General features: G+C 45.4%; 2 protein-coding genes across 4 annotated transcripts; one reads left to right on the plus strand and one right to left on the minus strand.

Moving 5' to 3' along the window:
• The first annotated feature begins 50 nt into the window (after positions 1-50).
• LOC135975012 (butyrophilin subfamily 1 member A1-like) lies at positions 51-23,529 on the plus strand. Of its 3 annotated transcripts, XM_065565044.1 has the most exons (10): positions 51-304; positions 1,214-1,279; positions 6,559-6,668; positions 14,057-14,404; positions 18,499-18,783; positions 20,460-20,564; positions 21,193-21,213; positions 21,411-21,431; positions 21,557-21,583; positions 22,646-23,529. In XM_065565044.1, the coding sequence occupies exons 3-10, from the start codon at positions 6,569-6,571 to the stop codon at positions 23,161-23,163; spliced, it is 1,425 nt and encodes a 474-aa protein (XP_065421116.1). In that variant the 5' UTR covers positions 51-304; positions 1,214-1,279; positions 6,559-6,568; the 3' UTR covers positions 23,164-23,529. The 3 variants fall into 3 exon arrangements, with proteins under 3 accessions (XP_065421116.1, XP_065421115.1, XP_065421117.1); XM_065565043.1 differs by lacking the exon at positions 1,214-1,279; XM_065565045.1 differs by lacking the exons at positions 1,214-1,279; positions 6,559-6,668.
• Positions 9,348-11,668, minus strand: LOC135975020 (SRRM2 protein homolog rsr-2-like). The gene is made up of 2 exons (XM_065565057.1): positions 10,936-11,668; positions 9,348-9,865 (listed from the first exon to the last, which is right to left on the minus strand). The coding sequence occupies exons 1-2, from the start codon at positions 11,480-11,482 to the stop codon at positions 9,351-9,353; spliced, it is 1,062 nt and encodes a 353-aa protein (XP_065421129.1). The 5' UTR covers positions 11,483-11,668; the 3' UTR covers positions 9,348-9,350.
• Positions 23,530-23,595: the final 66 nt, after the last annotated feature.

Genomic DNA, 23,595 nt, shown 5'->3' on the forward strand with positions numbered 1-23,595 from the left:
CAGGGCTGCGGCTGTTTCTTTAAGAGAAAACGCTAATCTGGTCACGTGACCGCTTGTGGGACTTTACTTTCGCTTTCCATCTCGGGCAGTGCCGGGAGAGGAGAGCCCGGTTCTCTGTCTGGATACAAAGTTTCCTTTTCCAAAGGGCGAGGGAAAGCTGAGAAAACTGCAGCGATTTGATAGCCAGGGAATTAACCCTAGAATGTGATCAACTGAAATAGTCACAATGTAAATCATCGCAACAAAACGTCTGGGGTTTGATCACCCCCTAGAGATTGTAAAACTTCACAGAAGGACCGATCAGGTAGGTTAATTTTGCTTCAAAATGTCTCCTTATATCCCCGTATATATACCGCTTATTGCTCCGCCGGTTTGTAAATAACACAAACATTAAATAACCCCGTGAGATTTGTTTTACCCGTTATGGAAACACTACATTACAAGTACATTCACAATGATTTACATTCCAGTGCTTTTCAGACTGTTTTCTTAGGCCTTGGCTACACTTACCCGCTAGTTCGGCGGCTGGCAATCGAACTTCTGGGTTCGACTTATCGCGTCTAGTCTGGACGCGATAAGTCGAACCCGGAAGTGCTCGCCGTCGACTGCGGTACTCCAGCTCGGCGAGAGGAGTACCGTGGAGTCGACGGGGGAGCCTGCCTGCCAAGTGTGGACCAAGGTAAGTTCAAACTAAGGTACTTCGAACTTCAGCTACGTTATTCACGTAGCTAAAGTTGCGTACCTTAGTTCGAATTAGGGGGGTAGTGTAGACCTGGCCTTAGCCGTGTAACTCGAGATTTGTGCGGCATGTTGAATTAATCATTTGTTTCTTTTGCGGGTATGTTTTATTCAAGAACACTGGGCCCGATCTTGTTCTCAGTGACGTCCCAGGGAGATTTGTAACAATAACTTCCCGTATTGAGAATATTGGAAGAGATTTACCGTGCCACTTCCAGCGGTTCTGTCTTTCTGCCTGTTAACGTTACAGTTTTCTACCTCGGACTGTGGGGCTGAATCCTTTTGTTTCTGATACTTTAAAGGGAAAAAAGGAAAATTATTTCCACAATCAAAAGAGAAAATTGCATCCTGTTCTCCTTCTGAAATGAGAGGGAATTAAGCATGTGCCTAAAGCAGATCATGAGTCAAGTGCACTTCTGAATAGGGATTTCCTGACATAATTTAAAAAAAGGCATATTTATACATTGGTTGACAGATCATCTCCTACTGTGTGAACAGTCACTGGAGGGGAGATTTCCTGAGGGAATCTATGGGACTAAAGGTAGTAAAAAATTAATTTTAAAACACATTTACAACAATAATTCACTTTTGTTTTGTTTAATATTTTATAGACGTTTTCATTGTTAATCAAATATTTTTGAAACAAAATGAGTGAAAAAGGAAAATAATTCTTATTCTTCTTTTAGCAAGAGGGGGTCAATACAATGTTTTGATTCGATTTGATTAGAATTCCTATTTTGAATCAATTTGAAATATATATTCTCATTTAACATCATTTCATTGAAAAATTAGAAACATTCCAATAATAGGAAAATTAATTTTTAATGTTTTTTTCTAAAAGTCATTTTCTAATGAAAAAAAATTATTTATTTTGTTTAAACACTAGGAGCTGCGGGCAGCCATGTAAATAAACAAACTGTCTGGTGGCCCGCCAATGGATTACCCTGATGGGCCACGTGTGGTCCGCAAGTTGCCCACCACTGGTCTAATCTGCTCTTAAAAATCTCCAGTGATGGAGATTCCACAACCTCCCTAGGCAATTTATTCCAGTGCTTAACCACCCTGACAGTTAGGAAGTTATTCCTAACATCCAGCCTAAACAGCCCTTGCTGCAATTTAAGCCCATTGCTTCTTCTTCTATCCTTAGAGGTTAAGAACAATTCTTCTTCCATCTCCTTGTAACAACTTTTATGTTCTTGAAAACTGTTATCATGTCCCCTCTCAGGCTTCTTTTTTCCAGACTAAACAAACCCAATTTTTACAATCTTCCTCATAGTTCATGTTTTCTAGACCTTTAATCATTTTTGTTGCTCTTCTCTGGACTTTCTCCAATTTGACCACATCCTTCCTGAAATGTGGAACCCAGAACTGGACACAATACTCCATTTGAGGCCTAATCAGCGTGGAGTAGAGTGGAAGAATTACTTCCTTTGTCTTGCTTACAACACTCCTGCTAATACATCCCAGAATGATGTTTGCTTTTTTTGGAATGGTGTTATACTGTTGACTCATATTTAGCTTGTGATCCACAAATCCCAGATCCCTTTCCTCTGTACTTCTTCCTAGGCAGTCATTTCCCATTTTGTATGCGTACAACTGATTGTTCCTTCCTAAATGGAGTACTTTGCATTTCTCATTATTGAATTTCATCCTATTTACTTCAGACCATTTCTCCAGTTTGTCCAGGTCATATTGAATTTTAATCCTATCCTCCAAAGCACTTGCAACCCCTCCCAGCTTGGTATCATCTGCAAGCTTTATAAGTGTACTCTCTATGCCATTATCTACATCATTGATGAAGATATTGAACAGAACTGGATCCAGAACTGATTCCTGCGGGACCCCACTTGTTATGCCCTTCCAGCATGACTGTGAACCACTGATAACTACTCTCTGGGAATGTTTTTCTAACCAGTTTGCAGTCACCTTATAGTAGCTCCATCTAGGTTGCATTTCCCTAGTTTGTTTATGAGAAGGTCATGGGAGATGGTATCAAAAGCTTTACTAAAATCAAGATATACCACGTTGACCACTTCCCCCCCTATTCACAAGGCTTGTTACTCTGTCAAAGAAAGCTATCAGGTTGGTTTGACGTGATTTGTTTTTGACAAATCCATGCTGACTGTTACTTACCACCTTACTATCTTCTAGATGTTTGCAAACTGATTGCTTAATTATTTGCTCCATTATCTTAACTGGTACAGAAGTTAAGCTGACTGGTCTGTAATTCCCCAGGTTGTCCTTATTTCCCTTTTTACAGATTGGCACTATATTTCCCCTTTTCCAGTCTTCTGGAATCTCTCCTGTCTTCCATGACTTTTTAGAGATAATTGCTAATGGCTCAGATATCTCTTCAGTCAGCTCCTTGAGTATTCTAGGATGCATTTCATCAGGTCCTAGTGACTTGAAGACATCTAATTTGTCTAAGTAATTTTTAACTTGTTCTTTTTCTATTTTTGTCTCTAATCCTACCTCATTTTCGCTGGCATTCACTATGTTAGACGTCCAGTCACCACCAACCTTGTTGGTGAAAACCGAAACAAAGAAGTCATTAAGCACCTCTGCCATTTTCACATTTTCTGTAATTGTTCCCCCCCACCCCATTGAGTAATTGGCCTACCCTGTGCTTGGTCTTCCTCTTGCTTCTAATGTATTTGTGGAATGTTTTCTTGTCATCCTCGATGTCTCTAGCTACTTTGATCTCATTTTGTGCTTTGGCCTTCCTATTTTTGTCCCTTCATTCTTGTGTTATTTGTTTATATTCATCCTTTGTAATTTAACCTAGTTTCCACTTTTTGTAGGACTCTTTTTTATTTTTAAATCATTGAAGATCTCCTGTTTAGGCCAGGGTGGTCTCTTGCCATACATCTTATCTTTCCTATGCAGTGGTATAGTTTGCTCTTTTGCCCTTAAAAATGTCTCTTTGAAAAATTGCTAATTGTCTTCAATTGTTTTTCCCCTTAGACTGGCTTCCCATGGGATCTTACCTATCAAATCCCTGAGTTTGCTAAAGTCTGCCTTCTTGAAATCCATTGTCTTTATTTTGTTCTTCTCCCTCCTACCATTCCTTAGAATTATGAACTCTATCATTTCATGATCACTTCCACCCAAGCTGCCTTCCACTTTCAAATTCTCAACCGGTTTCTCCCTGTTTGTCAAAATCAAATCTAAAACAGCCTTACCCCTAGTAGCTTTCTCCACGTTCTGAAATAAAAAAATTGTCTCCAATGCATTCCAAGAACTTGTTGGATAATCTGTGCCCTGTTGAGTTATTTTCCCAACAGATGTCTGAGTAGTTGAAGTCCCCTATCACCACCAAGTCCTGTGCTTTGGATGATTTTGTTAGTTGTTTAATAAAAGCCTCATCCACCTATTCTTCTTCATGGTTAGGTGGTCTGTAGTAGACCCCTACCATGACATGACCGTTGGTTTTTACCTCTTTTATCCTTACCCAGAGACTTCCGACAACTGTCTCCTATTTCCATCTCAACCTCAGTCCAAGTGTATACATTTTTAATATATAAAGTAACACCTCCTCCCTTTTTTCCCTGCCTGTCCTTCCTGAGCAAGCTGTTCCCTTCTATACCAATATTCCAGTCATGCGTATTATCCCACTAAGTCTCTGTGATGCCATCTATGTCATAGTTGTGTTTATTTACTAGCATTTCAAGTTCTCCCTGCTTATTCTCCATACTTCTTGCATTAGTAAACAGACATCTAAAACACTGATTTGATTTCCCCCCATTAGTTCTGTCTTATCTCTCCCTTATCCCTGCTATGACAGCCCATGCTCCCCCCAAATACCGACCCTTCTCCCCGGTCTCCATGTTTTTGACTTACCTGTGGGCTTTGGTCACCTGCCTCCTTTGAACCTAGTTTAAAACCCCCCTCACTAAGTTTGCCAGTCTGTATCCAAATATGCTCTTCCCCTTCCTTGATAGGTGAACCACATCTCTGTTTAGCAGTCCTTCTTCCTGGAAGAGCATCCCATGATCATGGAAGTCAAAGCCCTCCTGGCAACACCATCTTCGCAGCCAGGCATTCACTTCCAAGATGCATCTGTCTCTGCCTGGGCCCCTACCCTTGACCAGAAGGATCTAAGAGAACACCACCTGCGCTCCCAACTCCTTAACCCTTACTCCAAGAACTCTGTAGTCACTTCTGATCTGCTGAGGGTCATACCTCGCAGTATCATTAGTGCCCACATGGATGAGTCGCATAGGGTAGTAGTCAGTAGTAGGCCATATGATCCTTGCAATCCCTCCGTAAGGTCTTGGATATGGGCCCCTGGCAGGCAGCATACCTCCTGGATGCCATTTTAGGGTGATAGATGGATGCCTTCACCCCCCTCAGAAAAGAGTCACCAACCACCACTACCCTACATTTCCTCCTATGAGTGGTAGCTGCGATCCTCCCAGCTGTAGGGGTACATGGCTTCCCCTCCTCCACCTTTTGGGGTGATTCCTCATCGCTCATTGCCAGGGCAGCATATCGGTTTTCTATCTCCATGGTGTGTGGGTTGGGAGTAGGAGTGGAGAACTGCCCGCTGCCAGAAGTAACCAGCATCCAGTGTCCTCCCTGTATCAGAGCCATCTCCTCCTCCCCCAGTGGTGTGACAGCAGTCCTCTGTAGCTGGATAGCTTCCTCAACCTTGGATGTCGCCATATGAATATTCTCGAGGAATTCCTTGTGGGCTCAGATGCTCCTCAGCCTAGCCACCTCCTCCTGTAGCTTTCCCACCTACTTCCTAAGAGATTCCACCAGCAGGCACCTTTCACACTGGACGGTCCCCCCAGCCTGGTAAGTGGGAAATGCAGGCCACAGTCTCTGCAAATCCACACCAGGATGTGGGTAGAAGCATCCATGGTTAGGTTGTGTGTCTGGATACAGGCGCAGGTGAAGGAAACAGGAACAGCGCTGGCACTGGCAATGTGGCCCTTCCTAACCAAAGCGATTATATTACATTTCCCTTCCAGAAACTCCCTTTCAAACTCCCCTGATCACTAGCTCCCCTGGGTCGCTTAGCCTCTGGCTTTTAAGGCCTTCTCTCCTAGTTCAGCCCTACCCCCTCGTTAATCACACAGGGAGAGGGTGATCACAGGGTTGATTAAGGCTGATCAAGGATGATCCAGGGAACAAAGGCTCAAACAATCCCCAGACACACAATCCTGACTGACCCAGCAACCTGTGAGAAAGAAAAACTCAACCAGCCAAACAAACTTACTCACCCCAAAGTTAGTATTCACACCTTGTTCATTCAGCAGGGGATCACCTTCTCCCCCTTTCAAAATCCCCTGTTTTCAGTTCCCTGTTCGCTACCTCCTCTTGGTTGCTTAGCCTCTGGCTTTTAAGGCCTTCTCTCCTAGGTCAGCCCTATCCCCTCGTTAATCAGGAGATGGGGTGGTGGGTTATTGGTATGTTGGAAGGTGTGAATGGCAGCCATCAGCTGGTTCTTTATCTATAGACAATTGGAGACCTGATTAAAACTGGTGGCTCTTGTAAACAGATGCCAGGGGCCCATGTGTGCCCCATTCCCCCTGTCTGGTTTTCTGATTTTTTCCTAAAGTTAAGAGGGTTCTGCCCACCGGTGTCTAGCCTGTTCCATGAAATGCTGGAATTCATCAGCTGCAGCATTCAAAAGTTATTGTATGACACAGAAATGCAATTAAGTTACGTAAAGGACCTTCTTTTGCTTGGCCAATAATGTATCCTGTTCAGAATTTTCCATTTTCTCTGTATCCAGATTGTCTTAAATCATTGCAGCCATGTTACATTCAATACACTGTTTGTTTTCTCTTTTCTCCTGTCATCTGGATCAAGTACCAGTGAGATGAAAGTTCTCTCAATCTGCCACAGCTCTGGAACCAGATCCCCTCTACCTGATTTTATCATTTTGTTCATTACGTTTTATGTTCACAAGCTGGAATCAGGTAGGAATGTCCATGGCTTCTGCTGCTTCTTACAGGATTGATTTATTTGTTTTGATTTATAAAATTTCCCTGTTCCACTGGCTTATTCAAAAGTGAACAAAAATTAGCACAAATCCCCAAGTGTATCAACACAAGGAAAATATAAATAACAATTGTTATGATCTGGGTGAAAGTTTGTTATGGGTTGAGTTAAAATCTCATTCAAACTGATGTGTGAATGCACCTTTTTACTTAAGATAGTTGTAAGAGGCAATAAAAGGGGCCACACCTAAAACAAGGCTTAATCGAGTCTGCCCAGAGACTAGCACCATTGGTGTGAGGGGTGAAAGGACATGGGCAGGGAGGTATCCTCTGGATATTGTGACCAGATGGGGGTGTGAGCGAGTGAACACACAGAACTGAGAACAGACAAGAAGAGAGAGAGAGGCAGAGACAAACAAGCAAGGGAGCCAGCAGGAGCCTGTGAGCACAGTGCGACCCTGGGAGAAGCTAGAGAGAACTTCTGGGTCTGTTGGTTAGGGAGGGTTGGGACTGTAAGCTACAAAATTGTTCCTTTTGTTCTTGGTTCCTCCTGCATTTGGAAAAGCAGGACTTGGTACATTCCTTTTCAATAAACGAGATTGCATCAGAGAGAATACCAGGCTATGCCAATTTCTTGGGACACGTCTACACTACAAAATTAAGTCTACTTAACATACGTCGGCATACTTGTGTGTGTCTATGCTTAGCTCCTTTTATCGGTGGTGTACATCGTGACCAGGAATGCTTGTATCGATTGTACTGTAAGGGTATGTCTACACTACGGGAAAAACAGGTTGTATAAAGTCGAAATGTATGCGGCCACACTAAGCACATTAATTCGGTGGTGTGCGTCCAAGTACCGGGGCTAGCGTCGATTTCTGCACCGTTGCACTGTGGGTAGCTATCCCATAGCTATCCCATAGTTCCCGCAGTCTCCCGCGCCCATTGGGATTCTGGGTTAAGATCCCAGTGCCTGATGGGACAAAAAACATCGTCGCAGATGGTTCTGGGTACAGCCTCACCTCCTCCCTCCCTCCTCCCTCCCTGCATGAAAGCAACGGACGGCAGACAACCATTTTCGCGCCTTTTTTCCTGGGTGGGTGAACACTGCAGACTCCATACCACGGCAAGCATGGAGCCCGCTGAGCTCAAGACAGCAGTCATGAACATTGTAAACACCTCGTGCGTTCTCGTGGAGTTTATGCTCAGCCAGGACCAGAAAAACGAGGCGAGGAGGCAGCGGCGGTGGCAACGCAGCGACAAGCATGATGAGGACATTGACATGGACATGGACATGGACACGGATACAGAATTCTGTGAAACCACGGGCCCCGTTGCTTTGGAGATCATGTTGTTAATGGGGCAGATTCTATCCATGGAACGCCGATTCTGGGCAAGGGAAACAAGCACAGACTGGTGGGACCGCATAGTGTTGCAGGTCTGGGACGATTCCCAGTGGCTGCGGAACTTTCGCATGCGTAAGGGCACTTTCATGGAACTTTGTGACTTGCTGTCCCCTGCCCTGAAACGCCAGAATACCAAGATGAGAGCAGCCCTCACAGTTGAGAAGCGCGTGGCGATAGCCCTGTCGAAGCTTGCAATGCCAGACAGCTACCGGTCAGTCGGGAATCAATTTGGAGTGGGCACATCTATGGTGGGGGCTGCTGTGATGCAAGTAGCCAAAGCCATCACTCAGGTGCTGCTACGAAAGTTAGTGACTCTGGGAAATGTGCAGGCTATAGTGGATGGTTTTGCTGCAATGGGATTCCCTAACTGTGGTGGGGCGATAGACGGAACCCATATCCCTATCTTGGCACCGGAGCACCAAGCCACCGAGTACATAAACCGCAAGGGGTACTTTTCAATGGTGCTGCAAGCACTTGTGGATCACAAGGGACGTTTCACTAACATCAACGCGGGCTGGGCGGGAAGGGTTCATGACGCTCGCGTTTTCAGGAACACTACTCTGTTTAAAGGGCTGCAGCAAGGGACTTACTTTCCGGACCAGAAAATAACCGTTGGGGATGTTGAAATGCCAATAGTTATTCTTGGGGACCCCGCCTACCCCTTAATGCCATGGCTCATGAAGCTGTACACAGGCAGCCTGGACAGGAGTCAGGAGCTGTTTAACTACAGGCTAAGCAAGTGCAGAATGGTGGTAGAATGTGCATTTGGCCGTTTAAAAGGTCGCTGGCGATCATTATTGACTCGCTCTGACCTCAGCCAAAGAAATCTCCCCATTGTTATTTCTGCTTGCTGTGTGCTCCACAATCTCTGTGAAAGTAAGGGGGAGACCTTTATGGCGGGGTGGGAGGCTGAGGCAAATCGCCTGGCTGCTGATTACGCGCAGCCAGACACCAGGGCGATTAGAAGAGCACACCAGGAAGCGCTGTGCATCAGAGAAGCTTTAAAAACCAGTTTCATGACTGGCCAGACTACAGTGTGAAATATCTGTTTGTTTCTCCTTCATGAAAACCCGCCCCCTTTATTGACTCATTTTCTGTAAGGAACCCACCCTCCCCCTTCCCCCAGCTTTCTTTCAAACCAAATAAAGTCACTATCATTTAAAAATCATTTATTCTTTATTAATAGATTAGAAAAAGAGGGAGGGAACCCGGGTGGTATTTGGGAGGAGGATTTCTGGGAAGGAAAAAGAAAAGGTTAAAAAAATGACAGCCTTTTGCTTGGGCTGTCTACTGGGGTGGAATGGGAAGGTGTACGGAGCCTCCCCCCCCGCGTTCTTACACGTCTGGGTGAGGAGGATACGGAACATGGGGAGGGGGGAGGGTGGAACAGGGGCTGAAGCGGCAGTCTGTTTTCCAGCAGCCGTTCCTGAAGCTCCACCAGACGCCGGAGCATGTCTGTTTGCTCACGCAGCAGCCCCAGCGTTGCATCCTGCCTCCTCTGGTCTTCCTGCCGCCACCTCTCATCTCGAGCGTCTCTCCTGTCCTCACGTTGGTCCCTCCTGTCCTCACGTTGGTCCCTCCTGTCCTCACGTTCACTGGCTTCTTTCCTATACTTTGAAACTGTTTCCTTCCACTCATTCAGATGAGCTCTGTCACTGCGGCTGGATTCCATAATTTCAGAAAACATCTCGTCTCGCGTTCTCTTCTTACGACGCCTTATCTGTGATAACCTTCGGGATGGAGGAGGGAGGCTTGAGGAATTTGCAGCTGCTGTAGGGAGGGGAAAAAAGAGAGAATTGTTTAAAAAGCTACATTTTGCAGAACAATGCTTATACTCTTTCACGGTGACCAACACTATTCACATTACATAGCACATGTGATTTCTGTGCAAGGTCGCATTTTGCCTCTTAATGCTGAGTGCCTGTGGCTTTGCTGCTAGAGATCACAGGTCTGGGCAACAGAATTCGACTTGCATGCGGCCATGTTAAGCCATTGTTTTACAGCTTCTGCGCCCTCCTTTCCCACATACCAAGCATAGCCTGTAGAGTGCTGCGGTTTTTCTGTTAACATTCAGCAGCAGCAGCAGAAAACAAACTAACCACCCCCCCTCTCGCCATGAATTCTCTGGGATGATCGCTGTACCCCTCCCCCCCACCGCGTGGCTGGTATCAGGGAAGATCCCTGCAGACACCAAACTAACCCCACCCCCCGCCGCCGCCCCCCTCCCGCCATGAATTCTCTGGGATGATCGCTGTACCCCTCCCCCCCACCGCGTGGCTGGTAACAGGGAAGATCCCTGCTAGCCAAACGCGAAAAACTCAGGGCCAATTTCCCATCTGCGCTTGGCTAACTGCAGGGAAGGATTTATTTTCCGCCACAGGCAAACAGCCCAGTAGGAACGGCCACCTCTGTCCCCTTAATTAAGTTCCCGTATTTCAACCAGGTTACCAGGAGTGATATCACTCTCCTGAGGATTACACAACAAGATAAAGAACGGATGTTGCTTGAATGCCAGCAAACACCGGGACCATACGCTGCCATGCTTTGTCAGGCAATGATACCAGATTACTTGCTGCAAGCATGGCGTGGTCAAGTGTCCTACCATGGAGGAGGGAATAAGGATGCACTGCCCAGAAACCTTCTGGCAAGGCTTTCGGAGTACCTCCAGGAGAGCTTCATGGAGATGTCCCTGGAGGATTTCCGCTCCATCCCCAGACACGTTAACAGACTTTTCCAGTAGCTGAACTGACCGCGAATGCATCCCAAGTCCTCAGGGCAAAGTAATCATTAAAAACCGTTTGCTTTTAAAACAAGTTTTATATTTTAAAAGGTAAACTCACCTGAGGTCCCTTCCATGGGGTCAGAGTCTTGGGTACTGGCTTGGGAGGCTTGGGAGGGTACTTCAGTCAGGGTGAGAAAAAGATCCTGGCTGTTGGGGAGAACGGAGTACTGTGTGCTCTCTGCAAGCTCATCCTCATCCTCCTCCTCCTCCTCTCCCCCATCGGCAGAATCCTCAGGCGTCGCTGATGAGACTATCCCCGACCCAGAATCCACGATCACAGGTGGGGTAGTGGTGGCAGCCCCCCCTAGAATTGCATGCAGCTCGGCGTAGAAGCGGCATGTCCGCGGCTCTGACCCGGAGCGACCGTTTGCCTCCTTTGTTTTTTGATACGCTTGTCTGAGCTCCTTGACTTTCACGCGGCACTGCTCAGAGTCCCTATTGTGGCCTCTCTCCATCATGCCCTTGGAGATTTTTTCAAAAGTTTTTGCATTTCGTCTTTTAGAACGAAATTCTGCAAGCACTGAATCCTCTCCCCATACAGCGATCAGATCCAGTACCTCCCTCACGGTCCATGCTGGTGCTCTTTTTCGATTATCAGCCTGCATGGTTACCTGTGCTGATGAGCTATCTGTGGTCACCTGTGCTCTCCACGCTGGGCAAACAGGAAATGAAATTCAAATGTTCGCGGGGCTTTTCCTGTCTACCTGGCCAGTGCATCTGAGTTTAGATTGCTGTCCAGAGCGGTCACAATGATGCACTGTGGGATAGCTCCCGGAGGCCAATACCATCGAATTGCGTCCACACTATCCCTAATTCGAAATGTTAAAATCGATTTTGGTGCTACTCCGCTCGTCGGGGTGGAGTACAGAAATCGATTTAAAGGGCCCTTTACGTCGAAATAAATAGCGTCGTTGTGTGGACGGTTACAGGGTAAATTCGAATCAAAGCTGATAAATCCGAATTAAAGTCGTAGTGTAGACCAGGCCTCAGTGTGGGACATTGTGAGAAAGCTCCTGAGAGCCGGAAGCAGTCAATGTAAGCAATGCAGTGTCCACACTGACACTGCACTGACCTAACAACATCAACCTTGACTCTCTGCTGCTTGTGGAGGTGGAGTTATTAAGTCAGTGTCATGGGGTTGTTACGTCAGAAGGTGCAAAATTGAACTGTAGCACTTCCAAAGTTAGGCTAAGGTAAGCTGCCTTGCATCGGCCTAACTCTGTAGTGTAGACCTGGCGTACATCCAACAGGAATGTCCCTGGGGCTCCAAAATTTGACAAGCTGATGAGGTTGAAATGAGGTAACATTTAAAATGTCTCCCCATGATTTCAGGATTAATAACTCTTCAGCCACTGTCACGCTGTCTGGAGTGACTCACGGCCATGAATGCCTTCCTCAGGGCAGACTGTCAAACAAGGCAGACGTCCCAAGCTGGCGGTGTGGCCTATAATTAATTTCACCAAGCCAGTAACAAATGTGAACTCCTGGGTCATTATACCAGTCTTACCATGGAGTCACAGAAAATCCCCTTAGACTCTCCAGCCTATCTTGTCACCCAGACAAACTGGACTTGGTGACAAATGGTCACTTACACCAAAAATCACACACTGGTTGCTTCCAGTCCCAAGAGACCAGTCACTTACTCCAGATGAATTGGTACCCTAGATCTTACACCAAAGACAATGCCTGAAGCCAATCCTGTAATAAATTATCAAAAGGCTTATTAACTAGGAAAAAGAAATGAGCTATTCACAGATTAAAACAAGCGAACATATATACAAATGAGTTACCATCTAAATCCTAAGAGTGACAGAGTTGTAGAGATCTGCCCATTCAAAGTGTCTTTCAGGGTGGACCCAGGAGAACCCCTGGGGATCTCTGGCTTCAGCTTGGTTTCTCTAGCCCCGTGAGAGTTCAAACAGCAAAGAGATGAAAAATCTTCATGTGTAAGCTACATTATTCTCCTCTTCCAGCATTCCAAGCGATGGGACAAGGCCTCCTGCACATCCTTCTCCATGGGTGGATGAGGCAATTAACAAAACTTGTGTCTTATAATGGCCCATATAAATGTTGATCTCCTGGATGGATTGGAGAGGGCGGGGGGAGATTATTCCTGTGCCTGGGTTTATAAATTCAGAGCAAACATTCTCAAAGTTATAAAGCTCTATTTACATATTTTCTTGTAGCCTGGAATAGAGACATTACAAGTCAGATCAATGAATGCAGCAACTTACTAGCATTTCATAGAGTCTAAACACTAAATACATTCTAATAAGACTATTAACTATTTTGCACAAAACTAACATATAGGTGAACTGGTCATGTCACCAGCTACAAGTTTGTCAGTTCTTAGCTAATACCTGCAGTCGTGGCAAGAGCTGGCACCTGGTCTGCCAGAGTCACAGCCACCACATCCCATCCATCCAGGTTCTTAATATGGCCCTCCTTGTGTGTTCTCCTTAACACGCCCATTTTCTTCTCAAACACCTAACCAGCTTGGATTGGAAATCCAGATTCCATAGGAACCAGGGAGCAAAGAAGTTCTAGTATTGAAGATTTCACTGAAGTTCTCCTGCCACCTCTCCATCTCCCATTTAAAAACTGAGGGAGAGTATTGGCTCAAACACCACAGCTGAGTTCACAGAACTCAAGTGCAAAGTACGCCCTGTGTGCAGCAAGTCAAGCAAGCAGTTGGCTGAAGGAAACCTTCTCCTCTTCCTCTCCATGGATGCCAGTTGAACAGGCTCTGAAAGAAGTGGGGGTCCTGGGGAAAGGCGAGTAATATCACGTAACTGAAGACTGTATCGTACACACAAGTGGACAGAAATAGAGCAGCACAAGCAACCTTAAATCTGTCGGTTATGGTTATCCAAATGCATTGTTTGTTGTAAAATTCATATATCAGAGGGGTAGCCGTGTTAGTCTGAATCTGTAAAAAGCAACAGAGGGTCCTGTAGCACCTTTGAGACTAACAGAAGTATTGGGAGCATAAGCTTTCGTGGGTAAGAACCTCACTTCTTCAGATGCAAGAAGTGAGGTTCTTACCCACGAAAGCTTATGCTCCCAAAATTCATATATAAATTCAGGACATATCCTAATCGATAACAGAGCACTGCAATAGATGCACAGAAAATGTAATATATTTATTTTATCGTTTTTTACTCTGGTGCATTTTACAGCCCGGTTCACAGTGATTGGACCTGATCACCCTGTCACTGCCATCATGGGTGAGGACATTATTTTACCCTGTCACCTGTCCCCCAAGATGAGTGCTGAGAACATGGAAGTGAGATGGTTCCGATCTGAGTTCACTTCATTTGTGCACCTCTATCAGCATGGAAAGGATGAGTATGGGCAGCAGATGCCAGAATATCATGGAAGGACAGAGCTTTTGAAAGCTGGCATCGTGGATGGGAATGTTGCCTTGGGAATTGTCAATATCAGACTTTCTGATGAGGGACAGTACCGCTGTTTTGTTCAAGATGGTGTCTTTCATGAAGAAGCTGTATTGGAATTGAAGGTAGCAGGTAGGTAACATGTGTCTGTTGTCTCTTTTTAGATGGCTCTTAGATCCGGACCCAAAAAAGCACTTGGGCACCAAACACCCCACTTCAGTCCAAAATTTAGGTGCCCCTGAGATCCTCAAAATAGTCATTAAATTAAATAGTCATTAGGCCAGAGAGAGAGAGAGAGAGACTCTGTAGTCCAGTGGTTAAGGTGGTAGGTGGGAGACGCAGGGGCCAGTCGTCCTGCTAATTAATCTTTGATTGGATAAATAATCTGGACAAATAAACAGCCATTGGAGGAGGGTGGCTGGACTGGGGTTTTCCCACCTCCCATGGGTGTACCCTAGCCACTGGACTACAGTCTATTTCTCTCTCTGGCCCAATGACTATTTAAATATTTATAAATAGTAGAAAAGTTATTGGGCCAGAGAGAGAGAGAGGCAAGATTTTTCTAGGTCATTATCCTTTAATTGAAAATATTTTAGTACGAACAGATAAACAGTTCATGTTGTTGGACTGAGATTCCTGTACTCAGCTGGTGGGTCTAACAAATCTTTAAGGCAAAATACTCAGCAAGTAGCGATCAGTTATTCACAGGCGGGAAGCTTGTTGGGATGATCTCATTAGTCACCTCTAACAATGCACAATACAGCTTCAACCTTCCTTTATTAACTAAGCTTATTTATAACTTTTTGTTATATTATATGCATGTATTAGTCTGATAAATGCGAGGGGGGGGGGTAGCTCCCTTTCATGGCCACCCAGCCAGCCAGTAGCTATAAAATCCCTCCCCCCCAGTTCTGCTTATGCTGTTAAACGTTATCAGAACAAACTCTGAAAATCCACAGCAGGCTTCTGTCAGGCCTAAAGATGATTTTGCTTCCAAAACATGCCACTCTTTGCTGCAGGTATCCGTTGATCTGCAATTGGGCTCAGCTGGGACAGTAGTGAAAAGAGCACATTTCCTCACCTCAATTGCATTAAAAACAAAAAAATCTTTGTTTAGTGACTGTTAATATTTGCATCAAGACACACTGCACCAGCTCTAATACCTCTAAAAAGTGCTCTCGCTGAATCACAGCTTATGGACTTGAAAAACAATTAGAACACAAGACTGGCCATATTGGGTCAGACCAATGGTCCATCTAGCCCAGTATCCTGTCTTCTGACAGTGGCCAATGCCAGGTGCCCCAGAGGGAATGAACAGAACCAATAATCATCAAGTGATCTATCCCCTGTTGCCCATTCCTAGCTTCTGGCAAACAGAATTAATTCATGGAAGCCCTATGGTCTGTGTTAGATAGAACATCAGACCAGATGATCACAGTGGTCCCGTCTGGCCTTAACATCTATGACTCTCTGAAAGCAAAAGCTTTAAAGTGTAGAAGTCTGTAGTATATGGACACCCAAACCAGATTAGAACTGAAAGAGGAGATCTCTTATTCTGCTACAGCTTCACATAAACAACCAAGAAGCCTCCATCTTGAAAACATTCTTCACACCATGGCCCCTGGAGCATGCTCAGTACCATAGGTGCTGACTCTGTGGGTGCTCCAAGTCTTAAAACTTTTACAGGTTTTATGCTCCTGGGGAAATAGACTGAGAATGGGAACGGTTAACCAACAGTAGGAACATTAACAATGTTATTATGCAGGCAGGCTGCTAAATTTCTGTCTCAGAATGAGATCAATTAACTATCAATAGCACCACTAACAATGTGGGTTTTTTTTTTTTTTTGTTATGTCAAGAACAGTGTTTTATTTCAAGCATTGAAACAGTTTTTCAGGAATGCACAGAGCAAACTGTTATTCTTTCATACCTTATCTAGGGTTACCATACGTCGTCTTTTTCCCGGACATGTCCGGCTTTTCGGCACTCAAACCCCCGTCCGGGGGGAATTGCCAAAAAGCCGAACATGTTCGGGAAAATGGCGGCTCTGCTCCTCCCCTGACTCTTCGGCTCTGTTTAAGAGCCGAGCTGCCCAAGCGCTATGGGCTTCAGGCAGCCCCCTTGCCTCCGGACCCCAGCCGCCGGCCGGGCACTTCCCCTCCCGGGCTCCGGCGGCGCAGGGTCCGGAGGCATGGGGGCTGCCCGAAGCCGGTAGCACCGGGGCAGCTCGGCTCTGAAACAGAGCTGAAGAGTCAGGGGAGGAGCAGAGCCTCCAGCCGTGGCGGCTCTGCTCCTCCCCGACTCTTCGGCTCTGTTTAAGAGCCGGGCTGCCCGAGCGCTACTGGGTTTGGGCAGCCCCCGTGCCTCCGGACCCTGCGCCGCCAGAGCCCGGGAGGGGAAGTGCCCGGCTGGGGGCGCAGGGTCTGGAGGCAAGGGAGCTTCCCGAAGCCCAAGGGCTACCGTCTTCACGGTTTGCCGGGCAGCCTCCAGCCCCTGTGCCCCCAGCTGGGCGCTTCCCCTCCCGGGCTCCAGCTGCACTGGGGAAGCGCCGGCCGGGGGCGCAGGGTCTGGGGGCTGCCCGGCAAACCATGAAGCCGGTAGCGCTCGGGCAGCCCTTTCCCCCTGGCTGGGCGTTAGGGCGGGGAAGGGGCGGAGTTAGGGCGGGGCTGGGGTGGGGAAATGGGCGGGGCCAGGGCCTGTGGAGGGTCCTCTTTTTTTATTTATTAGATATGGTAACCCTACCTTATCCCTTCTCAAGCAAAAACTGACTGAATTTTGTTTCAGTCAAACTCCTGTTGTCTGCTATAAAATGAGCATTGAGGCAATTGAAGGGATAGCACTGGCTAATTCCATTTCCAACCCTGGCAAAACAGCTGATTTGTTCGTTGCAATGAAGGAACATAGGCAGGCAGGCTGCTACATTTCTGCCTCAGGGAACAGAGCCTGCCTCATGCCTAACAACCCAAAGCCTTATCCCTCCGCACTGGGCAAGTCGCAGTAGCAAGCGAGAGGGACAGAGTCTCTTTCACTTGTTGGCACTCATGCATGCCCAGCAATCACCCCCTCATGGTGATTAATGTCTCCCATGCAGGCACACACACCCAACCCCCCCCCCTTGCCCCACTGTGGTTATGACACATGACAACTTTAACCAGCTCATCAAAAGATTTGTCACTGGACTTTTCCAGGGCCACCAAACTATAGGTTTTTGCTCTACAAATGCTCAATAAAATGGCGTGTTTCTTTTTATCATCCTCTATATCATTTGTGACAAAGTACTAAGAGAGTCTGTCTCTGAGTACTGAATACAGTCCTCCTGCTATACGTTATACTCCTTCATTTTTTCCATATGCAACCATTTTTTCTTTACAATAAAAAAAAAAGGGTTTTCACTTACGCAGTGTGTAGAACTTGCTGCCTGTTGTTTTCATTTTATCTTCATCACCTATGTAGGATTCAGAATCATAGAAATGTAGGGCTGGAAGGGGTCTCGAGAAGTCATCAAGTCCAGCCCCCTTACGCTGACACAGGACCAAGTAAATCTAGACTGTCCCTGACGGGTTTGTCCAGCCTGGTCTTAAAAAACCCTCCACTGACAGAGATTCCACAATCTCCCTTGGAAGCCTGTTCCAGAGTTTAACTATCCTTGCAGTTAGAAAGCATTTCCTAATATCAAACCTCAATCTCCCTTGCTGCAGATTACACCCATTACTCCTTGTCCTGCCTTCAGTGGACATGGAGACCCAAAAGAGATTAGAACTGAAAAGGGGATCTTTTATTCTGGTACATGTTCACAGTGACAACTAACCTAGCCTCCATCTTGAGAAACTTCTTCACATGCCCCACAACTCCCTGGAGCGCCCTTAAGGCGTCTCACAGTAAATAGCTACCTCACATTGGCCACCCAGAGGTAATAAGCATAACAAATATGCCTCCAACATTATAAAATCAGAAATCAAGGGGAAAATCTCTTGCATTCCTTGCCCCCTTCACATCACCTACAGCACAGCTGATAACACGCTCCAACGTTCTGTAAGGCTTCCACTTCTATCGCTGAGGTCCCAGTACTGCAGCACAGTTAAACAAAGGTTTAACAAGTGCTGAAGTCCCGTTGAAGACACGTTTCCATCAGCCATAAAGAAAGTGTATTCAATCGTTTTATTGAAAATGTAAACTTTTATATGCTGGGCTGTATATTTATCTCATTTAACACGGATTCATTTTAGCTTCAGGCTCTGCACCTCACATCTCTGTTGAGGGTCACCAGGATGGAGGGATCCGAGTGGTGTGTCAGTCGGCCGGATGGTACCCGGAGCCCGAGGTGCTGTGGAGAAATCTCAAAGAGCAGCCTTTGTCTTCATCAACTAAAACCAAATCTGAAGAGGAACATGGTCTCTTTGAAATAAAAAATTCTATCATTATAACAGAAAATTCAAACAAGAATTTGTCCTGTGCTATAAGGAACACCCACCTGAACCAAGAAAAAGAATCAATAACATTTTATATATCAGGTCAGTTACCACCCAAACCACACACTGTAATATCCAAAAGGAAGAAATCAGATTGTTAAATAACAAAAGTTAAAATATTTCCTCACAAAAAGCTACATTAAGATAAAGTTTAGGTTGAGAGCAAACTTTAGGATAAAATGCATTCCAGGGATATTGTTATTATCTCAGAAACAAGCATTTTAAACCCAGTAGATTCAGGGTTAAGGTTAAATTTAAAAGAAATCCAAACATGTTAATGCATGGAAGTGCCCTGTAGTAACACTATATATGTATATTATTGTGATTCAAACATGATGGTTAGTGTTTGTAGTCCCATATTACATTAAACGAATATTTAAGGTCACATTCAATTTTCATTCTCATACAGTCACCACAGGACAGTGGTAAGGTATATTGGGGGCCCTACTGATTGGTTGGACTTTCTGCCGCCTAGTAGACTGGTGAATCAAGGTCCAGGCTTCTTGCCCCAGTGAATATGCAGAGGGAGATGTGATCTGCTGTGATCTCTTCAACACAGAGGAAATTTGTTGAATCTCTGCTCATGGCAGGTCAGAAGCAAGGCAGGGCCATGAAAATCTGCAGCCCCGGGAACAGTCATTTGAGTGTCACTCACTAAAAGCTCCACGTTTTAATATGAAGTTTGATTTCTCACCCTTTAGCAAACTTCACAGGGAAAGGGGTTGCCATAGCAACAAAACCCTGTGGGCCTGATCCAAAGCCCGTTAAAGACATCAATAGGATTTGGACAAGTTCCTATGCCCCCATTTAGCGTATCAGTTCCTCTGCCAGGAATTCCTGTGCTGAAGTGAAGAGTATTTGGATATTTATCTGCTCTCCCTTAATTATTGATTTCCTCTCTTAAAGCCTCAGGTTTTCTTTTACTATGAAATTCCCTGGTGTAACAAAAGTTTAAATTTTACTTATGTGTAAGGTTTCTGTTGGGAAATTTAATGATTAACTATAATTTCTCTTCCTACATGTTTTAACTGTTGTATTAATTTAATAAAAAGAAGGAAGCACTTTTCCCTGAATTGCCTCCTGGGTTGGGTGATGGGGTCAGAAGCCCTGGTTATCCAACAACATTAAGAATGTGTGTAAAGGAAGCAGAATTAAAATATAAATAAACCCACCACTAATTTTTATTTATATATATATATTCACACACATAGCCGGGTGTGCACACATATTGATATTTCTTTTTTTAAGTATCAGAACAATGTGTTATTCCCTAACCCCGTTCTCAGAAATCATGGAGCCATTTTGGCTGAAACTTTTCAAAAAAAATTCAGCCTGAGGCAGACAACCAGCATGGGAATTTTCTCCCCAAATGGTAAAGTTTGGCAAAGTAATGAGCAAATGAAAAGAAGGCCCTATAATGGGAAGTGTCGAACAACTTTAATAACAAGTGATGTAACTAGCTCCACCTAGAGAGAGGGAGGAGGGGATGAGGTGTAGGGTGGTAGTACTTTTGATAGTATTTAATACATCATTTGGTGCTACCAAAAGAGTGTGAGCAGAACCTCTCTTTAAAATTAATTTCTGCCAGTTTTTATATTGCCCGGAGGAAATTTTTCCACACGTATTTCACACAAATCCTGATATGATGCATTTTCCTACAATAAAAGTGTACTGTTTGTTATTACTATTTCCAAACTAATGTGGGCTTTGTGTTTCAGATTCTTTTTTCCCAAGAATATCTCCCTGGATGGTGGGTTGGAGTGTGACTTTGGTGATTTTGTTGGTGTTCATCGTCCTTACTCTTTTTCTGTTCAAATTAAAAGGTAAATCTCCAAAGGGGAAAATACAGTGTAATCAGAATGAGGTTTTCTCCTTAGAAAAGACAGTTTTAGACTTTTTTACATGAGAAAGTTACACCAGTTTAAGGTGTGAATTTAAATTGATTTTGTAAAGCCAGAGCAAGCTCCTATGTGGAAACGTCAGTTTAAGAAGAGCTTACTTCAGTTTAGTTTAAAACTGTTCCTATCATCTTAATATAAGCCTAAAACTAGGTTTGCATTAGTTTAACTAGATTTTCAGTGGGGCCTGAGGGAGTTAGGGTCTCAACTCCCATTGGAATTCAATATGCTTTGGCTCTTAACTCCCCTAGGCTCCTATGAAAATCCCTGCCTTATGGGGTTTTTGATTGCCTGTGTGCTGTTTGTGACCATCTCTGTTCTAGGACAGGTCTATGTGTGTAAATAATCAAATTACACTTAGAAGGTACCCAGCCTCTGTGTCACAGATTTCTCTTCCACTGGGAACCCAAACTGCAAGTCCCTGGAGAGCTGCAATGGCTTGGTAGACGGGCAACATTATTATTACTTGAGGACTCATAATGAAAAGATCCTTTTAAATCTGGAGTCACTGAAAAAGGCTCTAAATAATTGTATTTATGTTTTCTTTTTTTAGGGAAACATCTCAACACTATCCGTAAGTTCCATTTTTGCTCCTGGTAGAACCGATGTTATGTTATGAAAGATTTTTGAATGACTGTGACCATGTCAACTTGAAAATCATAAGCAATACAACCAATACTAATCGCATAACTTGTTATGTCGGTAATGGGTAGGAAGCCAGTACTGTACATGTATCTTGAGTGAGGCATTTTCTTTCTGTTTATTATTTAGGTAAACTTCAAACAGAGCTAGGTAAGGGCATTTTTTTGTTTTGATTTTTTTCTCACACTGATGCAACCTTTTCTATGATAATGAATCCTATGGATACTGCATTTGTCTGGCTTAATTCTCATCCCCATCTATGTGTTTGCTTCCAGAGTGGAGGAGATCCCTGGGTGATGCAGGTAATTAAAAATCATATTTAATCAATGGGGGGATCATGTTCCCTTTCGCTGTGCAAATAAACAAGGAGAAACTATAATATTTCCCAGGTGGAAGAAGGGAGGGTGCTGAGGTTCAAAGGAGGCAGAGGAATGGACCATCCTCGTATGTCGTCCTTACACATTGCTCCCATAACTCTGGAAACGTCCCTGCGCTGAGTGACTGAGCAGTTATTGTTTCTTAGGATCCCGCCCTAGTGTCAGGTAGAGGAACAAGACCGCTGACCAGACACACGAGTTCAAACCAAGGAGTCCCTGTGATCAGTGTTCAGCTTGTGCTTCTTTTCTCTTCTCTCCATCCACAGTGATCTCCCCTTTCTGCTCTCTCCGTCAGATCCGAGCTTCCTGCTGTTTTTAACCATCTTATCCACGTTCTCCTCCATGCATTCATTTATATCAAACCCTTTTCTTCTCTCTCCACCTCTAACTCTCCTCTCTTGTAGAAGCCCCTTGCTCATAAATACAAATCTTTATGTTAGAAATGAAATCTAGAGTGATAAGTCTCTTGGTCTGGCCCTGATGACTAGCTACAGAATTTTAATTAGGGAATCTTTGAATCATGTCATTATCGACAGATCTCAGATATGTGGCAGGATGGAGCAGGTGTCAGGGTGGCATCAACAAGAGACATCCAAGCGCCAGGACTGTAAATACAAGAGAGGGAGGGCACATCAGAGAAAAGATAGTTGTGACCATGTGAGTGATGTGAGGGGAAATCAACTAGGGCTTCCCTGATTCCAGGGTCTCTAATCCCCACTCTGGGGATAGATGGGTGCATGAGGGGAAAGATTATGAGTCTCAGAACTGGGTCAGTATGCTCTGTCACTGACCTGTCTCTGACTGGGGAGTGAAACTCAGGAGTGAATGCTGAGATCTCAGAGCTGCTCCCCATTCAGAGCCAGGTAAATCCTGGAGGAATATTTCCTGGTTCACTCTCCCGCTGGGACAGATTCTGTCACTGATATAATGAAGCACTCCCCCAAGGTGGAGCTGTGCCCCTAACGCTCTGATTCTCTCCCCCCCCAGCGAATGTGACTCTGGATCCAGACACGGCTCATCCAGAACTTGTCCTGTCTGAGGATCGGAAAAGTGTGAGATGGGGAGACACACGGCAGGATCTGCCCGACAACAATCCTAAGAGATTTGACACTGAGCACTGTGTGCTGGGCTGTGAGGGGTTCACCTCAGGGAGACATTACTGGGAGGTGGAGGTGGGAGTTGGGCTACTCTGGGCTGTGGGGGTGGCCAGAGAGTCTGTGAGGAGGAAGGGAGGGATCAGCCTTAGCCCTGAGGAGGGGATCTGGGCTGTGGATCAGAGGCAGGGCCAGTACCAGGCTCTCACCGCCCCTGTGACCCCCCTGCTCCTGAGCCGGGCCCCCAGCAGGATCCGGGTTTGTCTGGACTGTGAACGGGGGCAGGTGACATTTATCGATGCTGGTGACAAGGCCCCGATCTTCACTTTCCCGCCGGGCTCTGTCCCTGGGGAGAAAATCCGCCCTTGGCTCTGGCTGGGGATGGAAAGCCGGCTCAAACTGTGTCCCTGAGGGACGGGGGGTATATCCCACTGGGGACCCTGAAATCAGCCTCTCTAGTCTCCCACACCCCAGTCTCTATGATCTTGGCATCATCCAGTCCACCCAGACCTATGGCCTCTTAATTCTATGTCCCCTAGAAACTCCTCCCCCCTCCCTCCCTGCAGCACAGAGATTTATAAAACGTCACTGAAGGTGAGACTGTCACTCATTCATTTCATATGTTACTTCCTTGACTTTGTTGCCATTTCAGTGTCATTAAAAAAAACTGTTCCCAAAACCGGTGGGTCTGTTTTCCATTGGGGTGGGTATTGAAGCTGTTTCTTGGCTCCTTTTTGCTCTGACAGGTGTTCACAGTAAATAAAGCATAAAAGACAATTCTGATTTGTCCCTTTATAGTTTTCCAGCTGCAGTTGTTGGGGGCAGAGTCGTGGGATTTGCTTC

This window comes from Chrysemys picta, chromosome 12, assembly GCF_011386835.1.
Source record: "Chrysemys picta bellii isolate R12L10 chromosome 12, ASM1138683v2, whole genome shotgun sequence".
Lineage (NCBI taxonomy): Eukaryota > Metazoa > Chordata > Testudines > Emydidae > Chrysemys > Chrysemys picta.